At 42.4% G+C, this 19,301-nt stretch overlaps 1 protein-coding gene across 3 annotated transcripts; it reads right to left on the bottom strand.

The window, feature by feature from the left end:
• Positions 1–4,454: 4,454 nt before the first annotated feature.
• LOC110499107 (uncharacterized) lies at positions 4,455–17,799 on the bottom strand. 3 transcript variants are annotated; one of them, XM_021576015.3, is made up of 12 exons: positions 17,261–17,799; positions 15,811–16,707; positions 15,371–15,551; positions 15,121–15,260; positions 14,288–14,853; positions 10,290–10,563; positions 9,852–10,047; positions 9,082–9,266; positions 8,801–8,896; positions 8,392–8,541; positions 6,613–6,706; positions 4,455–6,154 (listed from the first exon to the last, which is right to left on the bottom strand). In XM_021576015.3, exons 2-12 carry the CDS (start codon positions 16,649–16,651, stop codon positions 6,091–6,093), a joined length of 2,787 nt encoding a protein of 928 aa, XP_021431690.3. In that variant the 5' UTR covers positions 16,652–16,707; positions 17,261–17,799; the 3' UTR covers positions 4,455–6,090. The 3 variants fall into 3 exon arrangements, with proteins under 3 accessions (XP_021431690.3, XP_021431692.3, XP_090068040.1); XM_021576017.3 differs by having other exon boundaries at positions 14,288–14,850; positions 17,261–17,763; XM_090211914.1 differs by having other exon boundaries at positions 14,288–14,850; positions 15,811–17,760.
• Positions 17,800–19,301: the final 1,502 nt, after the last annotated feature.

Genomic DNA, 19,301 nt, shown 5'->3' with positions numbered 1-19,301 from the left:
GAGCCAACTTGAAAAACTACAACTCCTAAGTCATTTTTTGAAAAACATGCCTGAAAATCTTTCTAAAGACTGTTGATATCCAGTGGAAGCCATAGGAACTGCAATCTGGTAGTAATTCCTTTATAGTATCCCATAGACAAGCATTTGAATGGGTGGTGACCCCATATCAGTTCTGTTATACTCACAGACATTATTTTAACAGTTATAGAAACTCTAGAGTGTTTTCTATCCAATACTACCAATTACATGCATATCCTAGGTTCTGGGCCTGAGTAACAGGCAGTTTACTTTGGGCACGTCAGTCATCCAAACTTCCAAATACGGCCCCTTATCCTAATACAACAGAAAAAAATGTGCCATCCTATTTTAAGAGGCATTCATAAAAAGATGCTTCCCTTGTACCTCTTGTAGCACCATAAGGAAATGTTCTTTGTATGCCCTCAGACCTCTAGGACCTATGAGATTAATGAATGTATAACTTGAACTACCATGGAGTTATTTATATGTTACAGTGTTCTTTTAATAAGATTTATATTGGGAAAAGCATCTCACACCTTGAAAGTTATGTTTGAAGTCAGAAGTTTACATACACCTTAGCCAAATACAGTTAAACTCAGTTTTTCACAATTCCTGACATTTAATCCTAGTAAAAATACCCTGTTTTAGGTCTGTTAGGATCACCACTTAATTTTGAGAATGTGAAATGTCAAAATAATAGTAAGGAGAAGGATTGATTTCAGATTGAATTCTTTCATCACATTCCAGTGGGTCACAAATTTACATACACTCAATTAGTATTTGGAAGCATTGCCTTTAAATTGTTTAATTTGGGTCAAATGTTTTGGGTAGCCTTCCACAGTCTTTGGCCCATTCCCCCTGACAGAGCTGAGTCAGGTTTGTAGGCCTTCTTGCTCGCACATGCTTTTTCAGTTCCGCCCACACATTTTCTACAGGAATGAGGTCAGGGCTTTGTGATAGCCACTCCAATACATTGACTTTGTTGTCCTTAAGCCATTTGCCACAACTTTGGAAGTATGCTTGAGGTCATTGTCCATTTGGAAGACCCATTTGTGACCAAGCTTTAACTTCCTGACTGATGTCTTGAGATGCTGCTTCAATATATCCACATCATTTTCCTACCTCATGAAGCCATCTATTTTGTGAAGTGCACCAGTCCCTCCTGCAGCAAAGCACCCCCACAACATGATGCTGCCACCCCCGTGCTTCATGGTTGGGATGGTGTTCTTCGACTTGCAAGCCTCCCCCTTTCTCCTACAAACAAAATGATGGTCATTATGGCCAAACAGTTCTATTTTTGTTTCATCAGACCAGAGGGCATTTCTCCAAAATGTATGATCTTTGTCTCAATGTGTAGTTGCAAACTGTAGTCTGGCTTTTTTATGGCGGTTTTGGAGCAGTGGCTTCTTCCTTGCTGAGCGGCCTTTCATGTCGATATAGGACTCGTTTTACTGTTGATATAGATACTTTTGTACCTGTTTCCTCCAGCATCTTCACAAGGTCCTTTGCTGTTGTTCTGGAATTGATTTGCACTTTTCACACCAGAGTACGTTCATCTCTAGGAGACAGAACGCATCTCCTTCCTGAGCGGTATGATGGCTGCTTGGTCCCATGGTGTTTATACTTGCGTACTATTGTTTGTACAAATGACAGTGGTATCTTCAGAAGTTTGGACATTGCTCCCAGGGATGAACCAGACTTGTGGAGGTCAACAATTTTTTTCTGAGGTCTTGGCTTTGCTTTTCCCATGTCAAGCAGAGGCACTGAATTTGAAGGTAGGCCTTGAAATACATCCACAGGTACACCTCCAATTGACTCAAATTATGTCAATTAGTCTATCAGAAGCTTCTAAAGCCATTTTCTGTAATTTTACAAGCTGTTTAAAGGCACAGTCAACTTAGTGTCTGTAAACTTCTGACCCCACTGGAATTGTGATACAGTGAATTAGAAGTGAAATAATCTGTCTGTTAACAATTGTTGGAAAAATTATCTGTGTCATGCACAAAGTAAATGTCCTAATCGACTTGCCAAAACTATAGTTTGTTAACAAGATATGTGTGGAGTGGTTGAAAAATGAGTTTTAATGACTCCAACCTAAGTGTATGTAAAGTTTCGACTTCAATTGTACATTTGATTCAGAAACTACTCAGACCCCATGCCTTTTTCCACATTTTGTTACATTACAGCCTTATTCTAATATTTTTTTCCCTCAATCTACACAATACCCTGTAATTACAAAGTAAAAACAGGATATTAGAAATGTTTGCTGATTTATAAACCAAAAAAACTGAAATATGACATTTACATAAGTATTCAGACCCTTTACTCAGCACTTTGTTGAAGCATCTTTGGCAGTGATTACAGCCTCGAGTCTTTTTGGGCATGACAGTACAAGCTTCGCACACCTGTATTTGGGGAGTTTCTCCCATTCTTCTTTGCAGATCCTCTCTAGCTCTGTCAGGTTGGATGGGGAGCATCGCTGCACAGCTATTTTCAGGTCTCTTCCAGATGTTCAATCGGGTTCAGGTCCGGTTTCTGGCTGGGCCACAAAAGGACATTCAGAGACTTGTCCTGAAGCCACTCATGCGTTGTCTTGGCTGTGTGCTTAGGGTCGTTGTCCTGTTGGAAGGTGAACCTTCGCCCCATTTTGAGGTCCTGAGCACTCTGGAGCAGGTTTTCATCAAGGATCTCTCTGTACTTTTCTCCATTCATCTTTGCCTCAATCTTGACTAGTTTCCCAGTCCCTGCCGCTGAAAAAAAATCCCACAGCATGATGCTGCCACCACAATGATTCACCGTAGGGATGGTGCCAGGTTTCCTCCAGGCGTGACACTTGGCATTCAGGACAAAGACTTGTTTTCATCAGTCCAGAGAATCGTCCTTTATGGCAAACTCCAAGTGGGCTGTCATGTACCTTTTACTGAGGAGTAGCTTCCCTCTGGCCACTCTACCATAAAGGCCTGATCGGTGGAGTGCTGCAGAGATGGGAGAACCTTCCAGAAAGACAACCATCTCCACAGAGGAACTCTGGAGCTCTGTCAGAGTTTGGAACTCGGTAGTGAGTGTTGCAACTGAGGACTGGCAATTTTTACATGCTATGTGCTTCTGCACTCGGCGTTCCCTTTCTGTGAGCTTGTGTGGCCTACCATTTTGCGGCTGAGCCGTAGTTGCTCCTAGACATTTCCAACTCACAACATAACAGCACTTACAGTTGACCAGGGAAGCTCTAGCAGGGCAGAAATTCTACGAACTTACTTGTTGGAAAGGTGGCATCCTATGACTGTGCCACGTTGAAAGTCACTGTGCGGGTCATTCTACTGCCAATATTTGTCAATGGCTGTGTGCTTGATGTTATACACCTGTCAGCAACAGGTGTGGCTGAAATAGCCAAATCAAATAACTTGAATGGGTAGCCACATACTTTTGGTGATGTGTTGTATGATTCTTTTTCATGTCACTTATTACATCCATTTCAAATCAGTGTAGACAAAGGAGAAGAGACAGGTTAAAGATGGATTTAAGCCTTGAGACATGGATTGTGTATGTGTGCCATTCAGAGGGTGAATGGGCATGACCAAAGTTAAGGGAATTGAGTATGGTAGGTTTTATGCTGGGGTTTTTCCACGAGCAACAGTTTCCCGTGTGTATCAAGAATGATCCACCACCCCATTGACATCCAGCAGACTTAACTATGGGAAGCATTGGAGTCACGGAAGGTGTTCCTAATGTTTGGTATACTCAGTGTATGTACAAGTGCCTTCAAACTATTCACACCACTTGACTTTTCCCATATTTAGTTTTACAGCTAGAATTTTAAATGGATTCAATTGAGATGTCATCACTGGCCTACACACAATACCACAATGTTAAAATGGAATGTTTTTCAACTTTTCATTAATAAATCGATAAGAAAATTTAACGCTGAAATGAATCAATAAGCACCCCTTTATGTCAAGCTTTAAAAAATTCAGGAGTAAACATTTGTTTGGTCTCTATGTGCAATAAGTGTTTAACATGACTTCTGAAGGACTACCTCATCTTTGTACCACACACACACACACAGATCATTGTAAGGTCCCTGATTCGAGCAGTGAATTTCAAACACAGATTCAACCAAAGACCAGGGAGGTTTTCCAATGCCTCTCAAGGGGCACTTAATGGTAGATGGGTAAAAAAAAGCTGACATTCAATGCCATTGAGTATGGTGAAGTTATTACACTTTGGATGGTGTATCAAGACACCCAGTCACTACAAAAATACAGGCCTGCTCCCTAACGCAGTTGCCGGAGAGGAATGACATTGATTTAACCATGAGGCCTATGGTGACATAAACCGGTTGAGTGGTGTTTTCCTAAGTCCGCTCACCAATTAACAGGGGGTTACTATTAAGTTGTTTAAGAATAGCAAGAAACAAAAAAGACACATTCTTCAAAACGTTTCTTTACATAGATATTTTTTATTTTCGTTTTTATGGTCAAATTAATCTAGATACAATGAGACATTTAAAAGCAGTTTAACAAGTATTTTTTTACAGCAAAGCCACAAACAGTTCTATTACTTCACAAAGAGCTAATCTAGAGCAACAACCAGGCTGTGTTTTGAACAGGGGTTGGAACCAAAATTATTTTCCAATCGTTCCAAAACAGAACCCCAATTTATTTTCATTCCGACCATAAAATAAAGTTTTGAACCAGTTTGAACCCCCCAAAAAGTCACGGTTCATTATGCTCCTTTTTACCAAATAGCTCATTAAATGTAATTATCCAATTAGCACCGATAGAGAAGCTAGCTACGGAACCCTTAAGCTTGTTGTTTACATGTTTAATTGGTCATTTAAGTGCAGGCGCAAGATCTGACTGAAATTTCACAGGTGGGGAGAGAGCAAGGGGTAGACATTGGAGGTTTGATTTGAAGCGCTAAAATACCTTGACATGTGAACTGGAATGTGTTCAGGCCACTACTAGCATTAACTTTACATAATTATATACAAGACATGAGGAAACATTTTCGAAAAAAAAAAAACGTTATCCGGTTCTTAAGATTTTAAAATGAACTTGATTGAAATCACCAAAGACCACTTTGTCTTATTCTATTTCAAGGAGCTGATCTAAGTCAATGCACTTCCATCAGATGGAAAAGAGAACCATATAGAAAAAGGACAGCCTGGTTTTTGCTCAGAATTTCAACACTAACATTTCTACAAACCTATAATAACTTCCATTGATGTCTTCACATTAAACATTGTGTTTACTGTTGATTGATTGTTTTCATTGTTGCTTCTGCATACAGGTTCCCCCAGAGAACATTTAAAACATTTACATGCAAGGCTTCCACAGACATTGTTATAGTTCCTCTACAAAATACTAAATCAGATCATGCCTAATTTGACCTTATACAAGTAGAAAGGCACAAAAGTGGTTTGCAAGCCAGCTAGCACACAAGCCATTATAAAACAGTGTAAAATTGATACTGATTGATCATCTCAATTACGAAAATACTATTCTTATCAAATTATTATTTGTAAACTTTTTTGGGGGGTGGGAAATTACCATAAAATAGCTTTGTGCTTATAAAGGACTCCATAGCTAGAGGAGAGAGGCTCCATATGCATATTGTCTTTCACATTCCTTTTCCTCATCTAATAGAATGTAAACACGAATTCTGACCAACACTCATCACTGGTTAATCACAAGCATTCACATTTTAACTAAATAAAACAGAACTTTTAGTACTGGTAACTCATGATTCCTTTTGAGATTGGTAGTCTTGTTACTTTATACACTTTCAGATCTGTTTAAGAGAGAACATTTTACATTTGAAGGAAAACGCAGGCACAGGACTGTATTACCATGATTACATAGCAATAAATCTAGTGCAACATCGACTGAATTATGATGTAGGGGATGTAAAAAGATGGGAATTCATACAGATGAACAAAAATGGTGCTGGTCTCTTATCTAGCGGGATATCCCTATTCAAAATCAGACAGAAGAATACAATGTTTTAAACAAACAGGCAGGAGTTCCCTTCACACACCAGAGCTAAGAAATGCTCCCTCATATGCACATGCACTTAAAGTTCTGAAGGTCCCTCTTCAGGTTCATTCAGCTCCATGGAGTAATAGTCCAATGGTCGCCTAAGGATAAAAGCACACAAAACAATCATTACAGTATCATTCTCTAAATTAGTTCATTATAGAACACCACTGAATAATTCAAATAAAGTATTTTGAATGAATATCAAAAGGACAAATTTCTCATTGCTGGAGCAGTCTGGATCACCTTGAAGAGCTCACATTTAAGCTTTTCTGAGAACTGCAACAATGGCACCACATGATTATGTGTTAGAAGGGTGAGGTTGAGGCAGGAAAATTTTAGCTAATCATGTTTCTATCCACTTGGGAGTAAAAGGCCTAACTGTGTGACTCCATTATGTACAGTTGCATAAAGTGAAATGATGCCTCTTCACTTGACCACTGAGCCAAACTGAAAACGTGAGCATTTGTGCATACATATTCTATGCATGTCCGAGTATGCATGCACATTTGGGACTGTATGTGTGCGTGCAAATGCATGCATGCGTGTGTGGTCTCACCTCTTTTTGTAGAGGTAGGTAAAGAGGGCTGCTCCCAGTCCCAGTAGCAGTAGAGCTCCCAGCACCAGGCCAATCTGCAGGCCCAGGGCAGACTCTGAGAAGAAACACCATCAGTCAGCTAAGCTTAGCCCTGGACTAAAAAGCACTTCAAAAATGGAGCTTCTCTAGGCTTACAGAGAAGGCTTAATCTGTGTCTCGGAAACCGGCTCATAGGAAATAAACCTGTCCATTGAACTACACTCCCAAAATGAGCATGTCTGACTCAAACGTTATTAGCCAACGTTCACTTTATAAAAACATCAGGAGAGCACTGCACCTGCTAGGGTTAATGACACATACATACATACATACATACATATAAAAAACACACAAAAGTATGTGGACACCCATTCAAAATTAGTGGATTTGTCTATTTCAGCCACACCAGTTGCTGACAGGTGTATATAATTGAGCACACAGCCATGCAATCTCCATAGACAAACATTGGCAATAGAATGGCCCGTACTGAAGAGCTCAGTGACTTTCAACGTGGCACCGTCATAGGATGCCACATTTCCAACAAGTTAGTTGGTCAAATTTCTGCCCTGCTAGAGCAGCCCCAGTCAACTATGTGCTATTATTGTGAAGTGGAAACTTCTAGGAGCAACAAAGGCTCAGCCGCAAAGTGGCAGGCCACACAAGCTCACAGAAAGGGGCCACCGAGTGCTGATAAAAATAGTCTGTCCTCGGTTGCAACACTCACTACCGAGTTCCATGACAATGCGCCCATGCACAAAGCGAGGTCCATACAGAAACGGTTTGTTGAGATCGGTGTGGAAGAACTTGACTGGCCTGCTCCGAGCTCTGCCCTCAACCCCATTGAACACCTTTGGGATGAATTGGAACACCGACTGCAAGGCAGGCCTAATTGCCCAACATCAGTGCCTGAACTCACTAATGCGCTTGTGACTGGATGGAAGCAAGTCCCCGCAGAAATGTTCCAACATCTAGCGGAAAGCCGTCCTAGAAAAGCGACTCCATATTATTGCCCATGATTTTGAAATGAGATGTTTGATGAGCAGGTGTCCACATACACTACATGACCAAAAGTATGAGGAGTTTCCATGACTATTGACTGTCTAAATCTGAACAAAGATTGCCACCTTCTGGAGAATACAGAGAAAATGTGTTACAAATACTGTATCAGTCCTACATTGGAAAACTTTGCACAGATTTCCAATGATGAATAACAGAAATCCTAAATCTTGAGGCAGCTGCAGCAGCTAAAGCGAGTCTATCCCACTGGAATAACAGAAGGGTACAGTTGGGTGCAACAATTTTTTTTTTATTACGCAGAATTCAACTCAATGCCTCCAGGGCTGTTCTGTGGGTTGGTTTGTTTTCATTCCAACCAATATCCTTGGCTTTGATTGGCTGGTAGCCCAGTTTAGCATTTACTATTCAACACTAGTGGTGTTTAGTGGTGTGTGTCCTGAGTTAAAGCAATGAGATATCCTTCAATCGTGTTGGGTAATATTCAGCCGTGTTTGCTCACACATATCAAGAGCGCTATGTCCAGGTATTCAATCAAGGTTTAGTGGTAGTGTTGTGTTCAGGCTGCAAGTGTTGGACTCAGACCAGGGTTGTGTTCGTTAGGGCACACTGTAGAAAAACATTTCAAAAAGCTGTGCTGCAGACAAATGAAAACATACCCATTCCGGACAGTTTTCTTCCGTTTCGTGCCCAGTGAGCACAACCCAGGTTAGTGAATGTTGTGGTGTGAGTGGGGGGGGGACTCACCAGTACTCATGCGTCGATCAGTAGCCGGGTCGGTACAGGTGTCCCCCTGGGTGAGGGAGGTCTGGAGGATGAGGGCCCTTTGATGGTCCGACAGGGCCTGGATGTTCCCCAGTACACGGAGCCACCCGGCCACACAGGAGAAGTTGGCCACTGAAACACACACACAAAAGGTGGGTTCTCCAGTTTAAACAGAGATTAAAACACTTTGGTAATGTTACAAAGTGAAATGACTATGGCAGGAAACATAAAACCAAAACCCATACAACACTGGATGACAAAAAAAAGTATTGTATTGCACATTGCAGTATTGTTATGCGCATGAATATCGATGACCAAATGTGTTATACCTGTGCTCGTGTTTGCAACTGTGTGTGTGTGTCGTCTCTGTAATGCTAGTGTTGTGTCTCACCCTGCAGGTAGAGTGCAGATATTCCACAGTGACATCTTTCCTCTAGATAGCCAGCCACATCCATCTCACTGTGACCCTGCACCAGTCCACTGCAGTCTGACATTGATAGAGAGAAAGAAGGAAAGATATAAAGAGAGTAAGAGTTTGTATGATTAAGGAAGGTACATAAGCCATTAGAGATACTAATGAGTTGAGACCACTTGATCGAACAGCATTATGTATCCTGCACTTAACATCACGAAAAGCCCTATATCCCAAGAAATACAGATGACATGGCTTACTTCCTGGGTGCTCCTGCCAATCACCGGAGAGGGGAGCCAGGCATAGGTTAAGGTCGCTGGAGAAAGCAGGGCTGGGGCAGATGTTGGTCAGGCGCGGGGTGGGGGAGGAGCTGGTCCAGGAGGAGGGGCTTCTCGCCTCGCAACAGGAGCAACGGCTGAGAGACACGGGACCGTCCTCCACTGATCTGTGGTGTACAAACAGAGGCACACACACACACAAAACAATCTTTAGTGACACTAACAAAAGACTGACTAGCTTGACTTAACCTATAACAGGAGTGGCCAAACTTTCTTGCCCGAGGGACAAATCAGGATTATGAAATTCAACAGAGGGCAGCACAGATTTTTTAGAGAACGATTTCCTCGTAAAAATCTATTTGCAAGCCAGAAAAAGGGCAGTTATTTCAAAATATAAGTCCATTATCATGTTTACATACTTTATAATAATTGTGCAGATAACAGCACCAGAATTGCAATTTTGCTGTATTGTGTGTATCACAATACAATAGCTAATATAATAGCTAATAGCTCTTACTGTTCAAAAGCTAGAAACCGCTCCGTTTGTCCCAACAGCTAATAGTCGATATCGCAGGTTACTCACGAAACCACGGTTCTATGAAATAAGCGGCACATTCTGTTGACTACATAATATTTTTCGGTAACCTTCTGGCGGCCCAAACCAAACTTTTGGCCGGCCTTGCCTAAACCTTGACCAAATATTTTTATTACCAGTAGTACACAAAGCAAATACAAGTAAATGTAATTCCTACCTGAGTACAGGCAACACCTGCTGCCCTCTGGTGGCAGAGAGTTTAATGAGCAATCTCAGTTCATCACTGAACACTAGTGTGTCACGAAGAGTGCTGTTGGTTAGGGTGGTACCAGCTCTACACACAGTGACTGTGTCAGAACACAGGACTACAGCCCCTTTGGCTGGAATTGTGGCCCCCTTGGGAAACATCTGGTCTGTGTGGAAGAAGAGGGAGAGGGGGAAGACCAAAAGTGGTGGTGAGGTAGGGAAAGATACATTTTATTTCTGCCGTTAATCTTTTCAGGGTAGTGTTCATTAGGGCAACGAAAAGTTTACAAACAGAAACATTTAAATTAGTACTTCTCATTGATTAATTTCAGATAGTACCCTCCTGTTACACTCTGTTTTGGACCATTGTCTTCTGATTTGTGCCTAGGAAACATGACCCTGATCTCACCAGCTCCCGTGATGTTCCCGATGAGGTAGAAGCCGTTATGGTCTGTGATTCCGGTCAGAGGGAGGGCCATAGTTGTACCAGCGCGATACTCTTCAAACACAGTCAGGACCAGGCCCTGTAGAGAAGTCAGGGGCGATCCTAACAGCTCCACAAACCCGCTCTGCTGGCTGTGGTTGGTCCAGTGGGCACCGCCCACCTCACTGATGACTACACCCTCGGGGGGAGGGGGTGGGCGGGGACAAGAGTTCTCCCTCAGAGGTGTGGGTGGGGCCACCTGAACAACAATATAATGGATTGGATTTCAATTGGCAAGGTCATCGAAATTGTTAAAAGGTTTTTAAAAACAATTCTAATAAATACAACAGTTGGACAATGGATGAAGATACTCCAAATTGTATAATGCAGATATTGACTGAATTATAGCACATAAAACATTTTACTGGCATGGACAAATAACGAATGATGTTCATGGATTTTGGTGGGAATTCAGGTATTCAATTTGTCATCAATTTCAATTTTATTTTCTTAGAACACACTCATATCCATATTTTGTTTCTTTATGTTAACACAATAAAGACCTAAGTGCCTCATTTGCATAAATACACTGGGTGTATTTGCAATTGCATACAGTTGGGGGTCAGAAGATTACATACACCGACCGAGGTTGGAGTCATTAAAACTTGTTTTTCAACCACTCCCCGAAACTCTGTTTTTGCTTTGTCATTATGGGGTATTGTGTAGATTGAGGGAAAAAACGATTTAAATCAATATTAGAATAAGGCTGTAACGAAACAAAATGTGGAAAAAGGCATGGGTTCTGAATAGTTTCCAAATCCAATGTACAGTTGAAGTCAGGAAGTTTACATTCACTTAGGTTGGAGTCAATTAAACTAATTTTTCAACCACTCCACAAATTTATTTTTAACAAACTATAGTTTTGGCAAGTCGGTTAGAACATCTACTTTGTGCATGACACAGATCATTTTTCCAACAATTGTTTACAGACAGATTATTTCACTTACAATTCATTGCAATCACAATTCCAGTGGGTCAGAAGTTTACAGACTTCTGTTGAACCTTTGAACCGCTTGGAAAATTCCAGAAAATCACATCATGGCTTTAGAAGCTTTGTAGACCTCCACAAGTCTGGTTCATACTTGGGAGCAATTTCAAAATGCCTGAAAATACCACGTTCATCTATACAAACAATTGTACGCAAGTATAAACATCATGGGACCACGCAGCCGTCATCCTGCTCAGGAAGGAGAAGCGTTCTGTCTCCTAGAGATGAACGTACTCGTGTGAAAAGTGCAAACCAATCCCAGAACAACAGCAAAGGACCTTGTGAAGATGCTGAGGTAACAGGTACAAAAACATCTATATCTACAGTAAAACGAGTCCTATAATCGACATAACCTGAAAGGCCGCTCAGCAAGGAATAAGCCACTGCTCCAAAACCGCCATAAAAAAAGCCAGACGACAGTTTGCAACTGCACATGGGGACTTAGATCGTACCTTTAGGAGAAATGTCCTCTGGTCTGATGAAACAAAAATAGAACTGTTTGGCCAAAATGACCATCATTATGCTTGGGGGAGAAAGGGGGATGATTGCAAGTCGAAGAACACCATCCCAACCATGAAGCACGGGGGTGGCAGCATCATGTTCTGGGGGTGCTTTGCTGCAGGAGGGACTGGTGAGCTTCACAAAATAGATGGCATCATAAGGTAGGAAAATTATGTGGATATATTGAAGCAACATCTCAAGACATCAGTCAGGAAGTTAAAGCTTGGTCGCAAATGGGTCTTCCAAATGGACAATGACCCCAAGCATACTTCCAAAGTTGTGGCAAAATGGATTCAGTTACACCAGCTCTTTCAAGAGGAATGGGCCAAAATGCACCCAATTTATTGTGGGAAGCTTGTGGAAGGCTACCCGAAACATCTGACCCAAGTTAAACTATTTAAAGGCAACGGTACCAAATACTAATTGAGTGTATGTAAACTTCTGACCCACTGGGAATGTGATGAAAGAAATACAAGCTGAAATAAATTACTCTACTATTATTCTGACATTTCACATTCTTAAAATAAAGTGGTGATCCTAACTGACCTAAGACAGGGAATTTTTACTAGGATTAAATGTCAGGGATTTTGACAAATTGAGTTGAAATGTATTTAGCTAAGGTGTATGTAAACTTCAGACTTCAGCTATATATGAAAACATTAACATAAAGGGGTTGAACAGAGCTACAATGGCCAACCACTTGCTCTGTCCACCCTACCTGTGCTGTTTAGACTGCCTTATTAATCACTGTCGTTGTCACTTTCTCTTGCATAATTCAACAAAACGTATGATAGTGTTGATCATGCTATTTTATTGAATAAGCTGTCCTCAATAGGCCTGAGCTTTGACACCCGTTCATGGTTTTATGATCATCTTAGTGACAGAACTCAAGCCATCGTCATTGAAGTGGTTAAGTCTGAATTTCTTGAGGTACATAAAGGTGTACCACAGGGGTCAATTTTGGGACTTGTTCTCGCCACTATTTATATAAAACACCATTGGTCAATCTGTAAACAATGGTTAACTACATCTATATGCGGATAATACTATTATGTATGCTATTGCCCTGACTGTTGATCTGGCTACTCAATATGTACTCCCTGTTTAAAAAAAAGTAAAAACATAGAAAAGGGTGTCAATAGAAGGATACCCTTGGATGAAAAAAAATCAACACGCTTGGCTCTAGATTACACCTATCTAAACATACTTCACTTTGTTGTGAGATCAGACATAATATGACTATAATCTGAGTTTTCATTTTTGGAAGTTGCTTTCATTTCAGCGCAGCTAATTTGTAAACATTTCAACTGAATTAAATTAGTACTTCTTTGGTGATGTAAGTGTCGAGACGGTGCATTAAATCCCAGACTAAGCTTTCTTATTATATTCAACGGAAAGACAATATGTTCCATTGATCCCATTACCACGGTGTGTTTGACAGGTCATTACAAATCAAATCATATGTTATTTGTCACATAGACATGATTAGCAGATGTTAATGCAAGTGTAGCGAAATGCTTGTGCTTCTAGTTCTGACCATGCAGTAATATACAAACATTTCCTAAAAAAAAAACGACAGTGACCAAAATGGCAAATTTCACCAAAAAGTGACAAGTTTGCAACGTAGTCTACTAAAATAATTCAAATTCTGATTAAAAGGCAAATGCAGTTTAGCAGCATTAGCGGCTTGACATTAGAACCTTGACATTAGAACCATGCTGACACATGGGGGCATAAGGGAAAGCTGTTTATATTGCTGGCTGGCTTATGGAGAATGCGTCAACGCAGCTGCAGGGAACAGAGGGCATTTTTCTCAAAACGGTGCAGAGGTAAATATGGTTTTGCTTTGGCTAGGTAACTGCTGTTTGACTGGTCATGAAACTAAACTGGTGTTTTAATCTCGGTGCTGAGCTAGTGCGTAACAGCCATTTTTTGTATGTCATGTGTTTGTAGAATGTTAAATCCCCTATTGACCGAGGTGAACGAAGCTACAGCAACAAGGTAATAATGGCTGTAGTCAATTTTGCTTGCTGTTGCTGTTCTCCAAATGGCATTTTAATTGGGCTTAATTTGGCCCAAACATAGACCTGAAAGATTGGTTCAGATTTAGTCCAGTCCAAATCTGATGTTTCAAAAGTTTGGACAGCAGATTAGAGTCCTATACCTATAATCTCTTTCTCACATGCATATATTGTGACACATCGTGGTAAAAGTGCAATTTTTTACCAGTGTGGAAATAAATCTGGGTTATATTACACTATTTAAAGTGAGAGTGAAGTACCTTAAGTAGGTGTATTACACTATTTAGGGTGAGCGTGACATACTTTAAGATGTATTACTATTTAAGGTATGAGCGAAGTATATTAAATAGGGCCTCTACTCCATAGGCTGAGCGAAGTATTATGGGTAGAGAAGAGTATTGAGGGATCCTCACCACAAAAGCAGAGAGGTCGGCAGGCAGCAGGCCATTACAGCGGCTCAAGGCCTCGTCTCCGGACTGCACCTCCGGGTCCTCCAGCAGGGGGAGCTGTCCTGGGGTCAACGCATCACTCAGCTCCTGGGCGTCCTTGTCTGAGCCCCTCAGCCGGTACACCACCGCGTCCAGCAACCCCTGGGTCGGGATCCCGTTCTGGGAGGCTGAGGGCGGGCCAAAGGCGCTGCGGTACAAGGCCACTGCGTCCGGCCCGTTCTGGATGGTGTTGGGAGGCAGGCGAACCGAGGGGGCCGGGACCAGCCTATCACTGCCCACCAGGAAGTAGCCTTGGGCAGTGGTGAAGTGGCCTGTGAGGCTGATCTCACGGTAGGGCTTGCTGTTATGTCCACTGAACAGGAGGAGCCACACTCCCTGTAGGGAGATGCGGCGGCCCGACGGGTGCCACAGCTCAATGAACTCGCCGTCCTCGGCCGAGCCCGGGTTGTCTGCATTTAGCTCGCTGATCAGGAAGTCACCCCGGGCCCAGAGTGGGAGGTGAGGGGGCACCTCCGTACTCCCAGGGACTACTGAAGGGGATATAGCAAATATCAAAAGTTCAAAACTCACCACCATTGGGATCGTTTGGTCCCTAGTTATATTAAGTTGCTCTTATACCTGTGTTTGTAAAGACATGTTGTTTGATTTGATTACAAGTTGATTACAATTATTATGTTAGACTAATGTTAGACTCCATTAGCTGCGATTGATTAGAAGCTAATTGACTCTCACTAGCCTAAGCACCAATGTGTATCACCAATGTAATGGCGTGTGATAGAGAAATATGTAACAATCACCAGTGACATGAGGACAAATCTTTGGCCAGGGGCACTGGTTGGGCTGTCCGGGGGTTTGTGGCGCTTCCCAGAATACACCGGGGTCTCTTGTCCAACTGGCCACACCACAGCGACTGAGGTAGAGGCATCCCTCCCCAAATCTGAGAATGACCAGCAAGGTTAGTACTTCAGCCTAAGATAGAAAGATAAATAGATGGAAAGATGGCTGGATGAGTAGATGGATAAAGAGATTCAAAGAAGGTTTGATTACCTGGCGCTGAGCTGGTAGGGCTGTCTGCCTGGTATGAGGGTCTCTGTGAGGTTTGCACTGGGTTGGTCCCCTGGTCCAATGTACACGAAGGCATCTAAGGGCTGTGTCTGGCTCAAAGGGCTTCCCACAGGGAAGTCGGAGGCCTTGCCACTATACAGCGCCACCGCCCCAGACTCATCTCCTGATGAACAACGCAACACAGCAGAACTTAATCACTCAACAATTCTCCCCAACCAACACTTCAGTACAACAAGTTTCTCGTACAGGAAGTGAAACAAGTTGTGTAGATATAATTTCACACATACAAAAATACTACAGGTTCAGCTCCTTGACTAGACAGATAATCTCTGCAAGGCCTCCCAATGAACAGATATGAAAAAAACTATTCTACCAATGAAAAGCAGCTTGAATAGGAACTCCTCCAGGTACAGTTCACTGACCTTTCATGTTGTTCTTGTCAATGGTGATGGAGAGCAGGCCTTCCCTGGAGTTGGACACATCCACACTCGCACTGATCGTTTCCGTCCGCCCGTCCAGTACCAGCAGCACCAGAGGTCCTGCAGCCTGGGACTCACTTAGCTCCACAAACCCGTCCACCTTCCCCCCTCCCAGCTTCAGCTCGCTGATACGCATAGTGGCAGCACTGGAACCAGAGGGTGTGCAGCGGTTGCGTTGGCCAGGTGAAGGTAGGGCCACCTGGAAGCCCCAGTTTTCCCCAGAGACCAGGCACCTTTCGATTGACTCGTCTCCCTCGTGGGCCCCCTCGTCCTCTACGAAGGCCGGCTCCCCAGGGGTCAAAATCTCAGCCAGGACCTCCGCACCCCCAGACCGCCGCGTCATGTACACGATGGCATCCACCAGCCCCACGGCTGTGGCGTTCATCTTCTCCCCGTAGCGTGTGGTGGACGTGTGGTAAAGAGCAATGGCGTCCGGGCCATTCTGGACGGTGTTGGGCGGGAGGGGAATGGCTGGTTTGGGCTGCATGTCCACCGAGCCAACCAGGAAGAAGCCCCGGTCGTCCGTGGTGTGGCCCTTCAAGTCCAGTACTTTGTAGGCTATATTGCCATTTCCATTGTAGAACACCAGGGTGTAGCCGTCCAGTGAAGCCCTCTGACCGCCGGTATGATAGAGCTCAACGAACTCTGTGGTGTCCAGTTTGGGGTTGTCTGCGTTAACCTCACTGATGAGGAGGCAGTGATCTCCCTTGACTGACGCAACCAGACACACGGACAGACAAACAGCGTATGCTGTGACTACTTGAAGGGCCAGTCTTCCCATCATGGCTCTCTACTTAACCAAAAATGTCAGTGCTAAAATGCATGGATGGCAGACAGTCTCTGAAAGATTAAGAAAATGAGGAAGACACTTCAGGCATGAAAACAACTATTGCCTAGAAGTCACAGACAATAACATTGAGCTGGAGTGAGGATATCAATTCAACTGTCTTCATCACACAGACAAGGGGCAACCTCTGAACTGTTTTCTTCGGGTTTGACAAGTACAGACAGATTTGAGGACTAGGCTACTGTGGTGCATGTTGCAATCTAGGCTAGTAGAACCTGACATTTGCCCAAAGGGAGTATTGAATGAATGAGTCATCAAAACAAGAATATGATCGGGAATGCATGTCTCTGTCATGAGTCACAGTGAGGATAAATCATGCATTTCTTGAAAAATCACATTCTAGGAAGTGGGTTTCATCCCAAATAATGTATTTATGTAAACATTTGCAAACTGTGCATTTTATTGATTTATTCTCAAAAAAGTGTGCGAGGGAAGACTTTTTTCCAATAGTTTCCTGAACCATGAATTAACCAAACGTAGCTGTAATCTTCGGTATGCACTGTTAAAATAAAAATGTGTGTTATTCAATTTTTGATCGTTTCTTACCAAAAGCGTTTCCAGGGAAGCACACCGACGGTGACTCGACTACGGTACTCGGTAGTGCAAGGAAAACGAAGAAAGTTGCCTGCTAAAAAAATATAAAAATACCTAACTAGGCTACTCTACGTGATTTGTAGCCATATAGTGTAAATATTGGAACTGTATTGAATATATTCAGTTAAAATCCCATTCAAGACCACAACTTGTTGCATTGAAGACGCTATTCAAGTCACGGTAAGCTATTGCTTCATCTCAGCGACGAAACGGTTGTCATTCGAGATCATCAGTGCCACACAGGGTTACAAAGTAGCGACGTGATTTACTGTATTTCAGTGTCCCGTCCGCGACGACGGGATTATCGAAACAATGTTACAATCCAACAGAGGACGAATCCGTTTCTGTATTCCGAGAGAGAGATTCGGAAACTTTGTTTCAATCCCTGCCGCTCCCAGCGTTGTGTCCTCATTGACAAAGCACTTTCTCCCCCTGCTCGTGCGTGGGCGGTCGGAGGGGGATGATGCTTGGGTGTCGTTCTTGTTGTGCGTAACATTCCAGGCCATCCAAGTTCAGCCTTGATTTATATGGCCACTTGACCCCTGACTATTCGCAAGGAATGTGCAACACCTTGGCCACACTAGCAAGTTGGCTATTCCTAGCTGAAATTAAATAGGGCCGGTTGACCTTTTAATGAGCATGAAGAAAAATAGTTAATACATTGTTAACGTTCACAATTGGCATTTGTCTCTGAATGTAGAGCCAAGTCTACCACTGACTTTCCACATGTGTTTTTTTTTCATTGTTGTTTGGACAGTAGAAGTGAGAAAATTGTTTTAAATTCCACACAGAATAATTGTCTCTTGCATACTATTTTTAATCATACAGTCAATGATATTTGGGAAACAGTCCTGCAAAAGAAGTCGGCTGAGATAAATTGTTGATCTGAACTTTTCCTGTTGATGAGGTGGTGTTGAAAACAGCTGACTTAAAAAGGATCCAGTGACCAGAGAAATGAGGAACCTGTGGTCAAAGTGCGCTTCTTTTGGCTTTTCATTTACTTGCCTTTTAGTACACGTTAAACCTCAATATTTCAGTCACATTTCCTTCTAATTCTTAAAAGTTACCATTCCCCCAATAAGAACTAGGAAATTTGGTTGCAAAGATATCAATTTACAAAGGGTATTTCAATGTTTAAGTGCTTGTGGTTCCCTACAAGGCTGGGTCTCTGCATCCGGGGTCTTGCTCTCAGTCTGAGTCATGGTTAATGATCTTGGACTGGACTGTGGTGTAGCCCAATTCTCAAATTAACACATGTGATGTGAATGTGGGTTTGATGTCCCGGGTCAGCCATGCAGAGACAGAACCTCTAACACAACCAGAAGAATTTGCCGTCCTCTCATTGTACCAGGATGAGTAAAGATATGTAGACCTTCATGTTAAATTCACTTGATGTAAATGTATGTTATAATTATGCTGTATAGAGTCTACAATGTAGACCTTTAGAATTCAGGAAATTAACCTGCTGTGGTTAAAGGTTTTTAGAAAAGGCCTAGAAAATGACATTTAGTGAAATATATGTGGTGTGCTTGCTAGTCTTGAAGCATTTATGGTTATGAAATAGAAATAGTAGTGGAAGTGGTACTAAATGTATTTTCATAGGCTGTGTGTTAGTTATAGTGACCTATTTTGGTGTGGTTTGCAGGTGTGGAGTTATTATAGTGGGCTGGTATAGTAGGCTAGGGTGAGTACTATGTCATCCTTTGCCATACGTGTTTTTAAGCTCTCATAATGTTTTAGTTTGAACATTCTGAAAGTTCTGTTGCAGTGATTTCAGTTTAGAATGCTGAATCCTGAATTCAACCATTTAAATGAATGTGGATACAACAAGCTTTATAGTTTATGAAGTAGGAATGATGGCAAAAAGCTGTGTTGAAGCCATCTAAGTTGAGTCAGTCTGCACATGTCAACGTTGGGGTGGTGTTTGTAGCTGTGGTCAGTAGTTGTTTGGTTGTGTTGCAGGTTATTTGGGCACTACAGTATGGATGTGGTC

Source organism: Oncorhynchus mykiss, chromosome 20, assembly GCF_057628025.1.
Source record: "Oncorhynchus mykiss isolate SJ-2025 chromosome 20, ASM5762802v1, whole genome shotgun sequence".
NCBI classification, from domain to species: Eukaryota; Metazoa; Chordata; class Actinopteri; order Salmoniformes; family Salmonidae; genus Oncorhynchus; species Oncorhynchus mykiss.
Note: the sequence above shows the minus strand (reverse complement) of the source record. Positions and strands in the feature narration are given on the sequence as shown.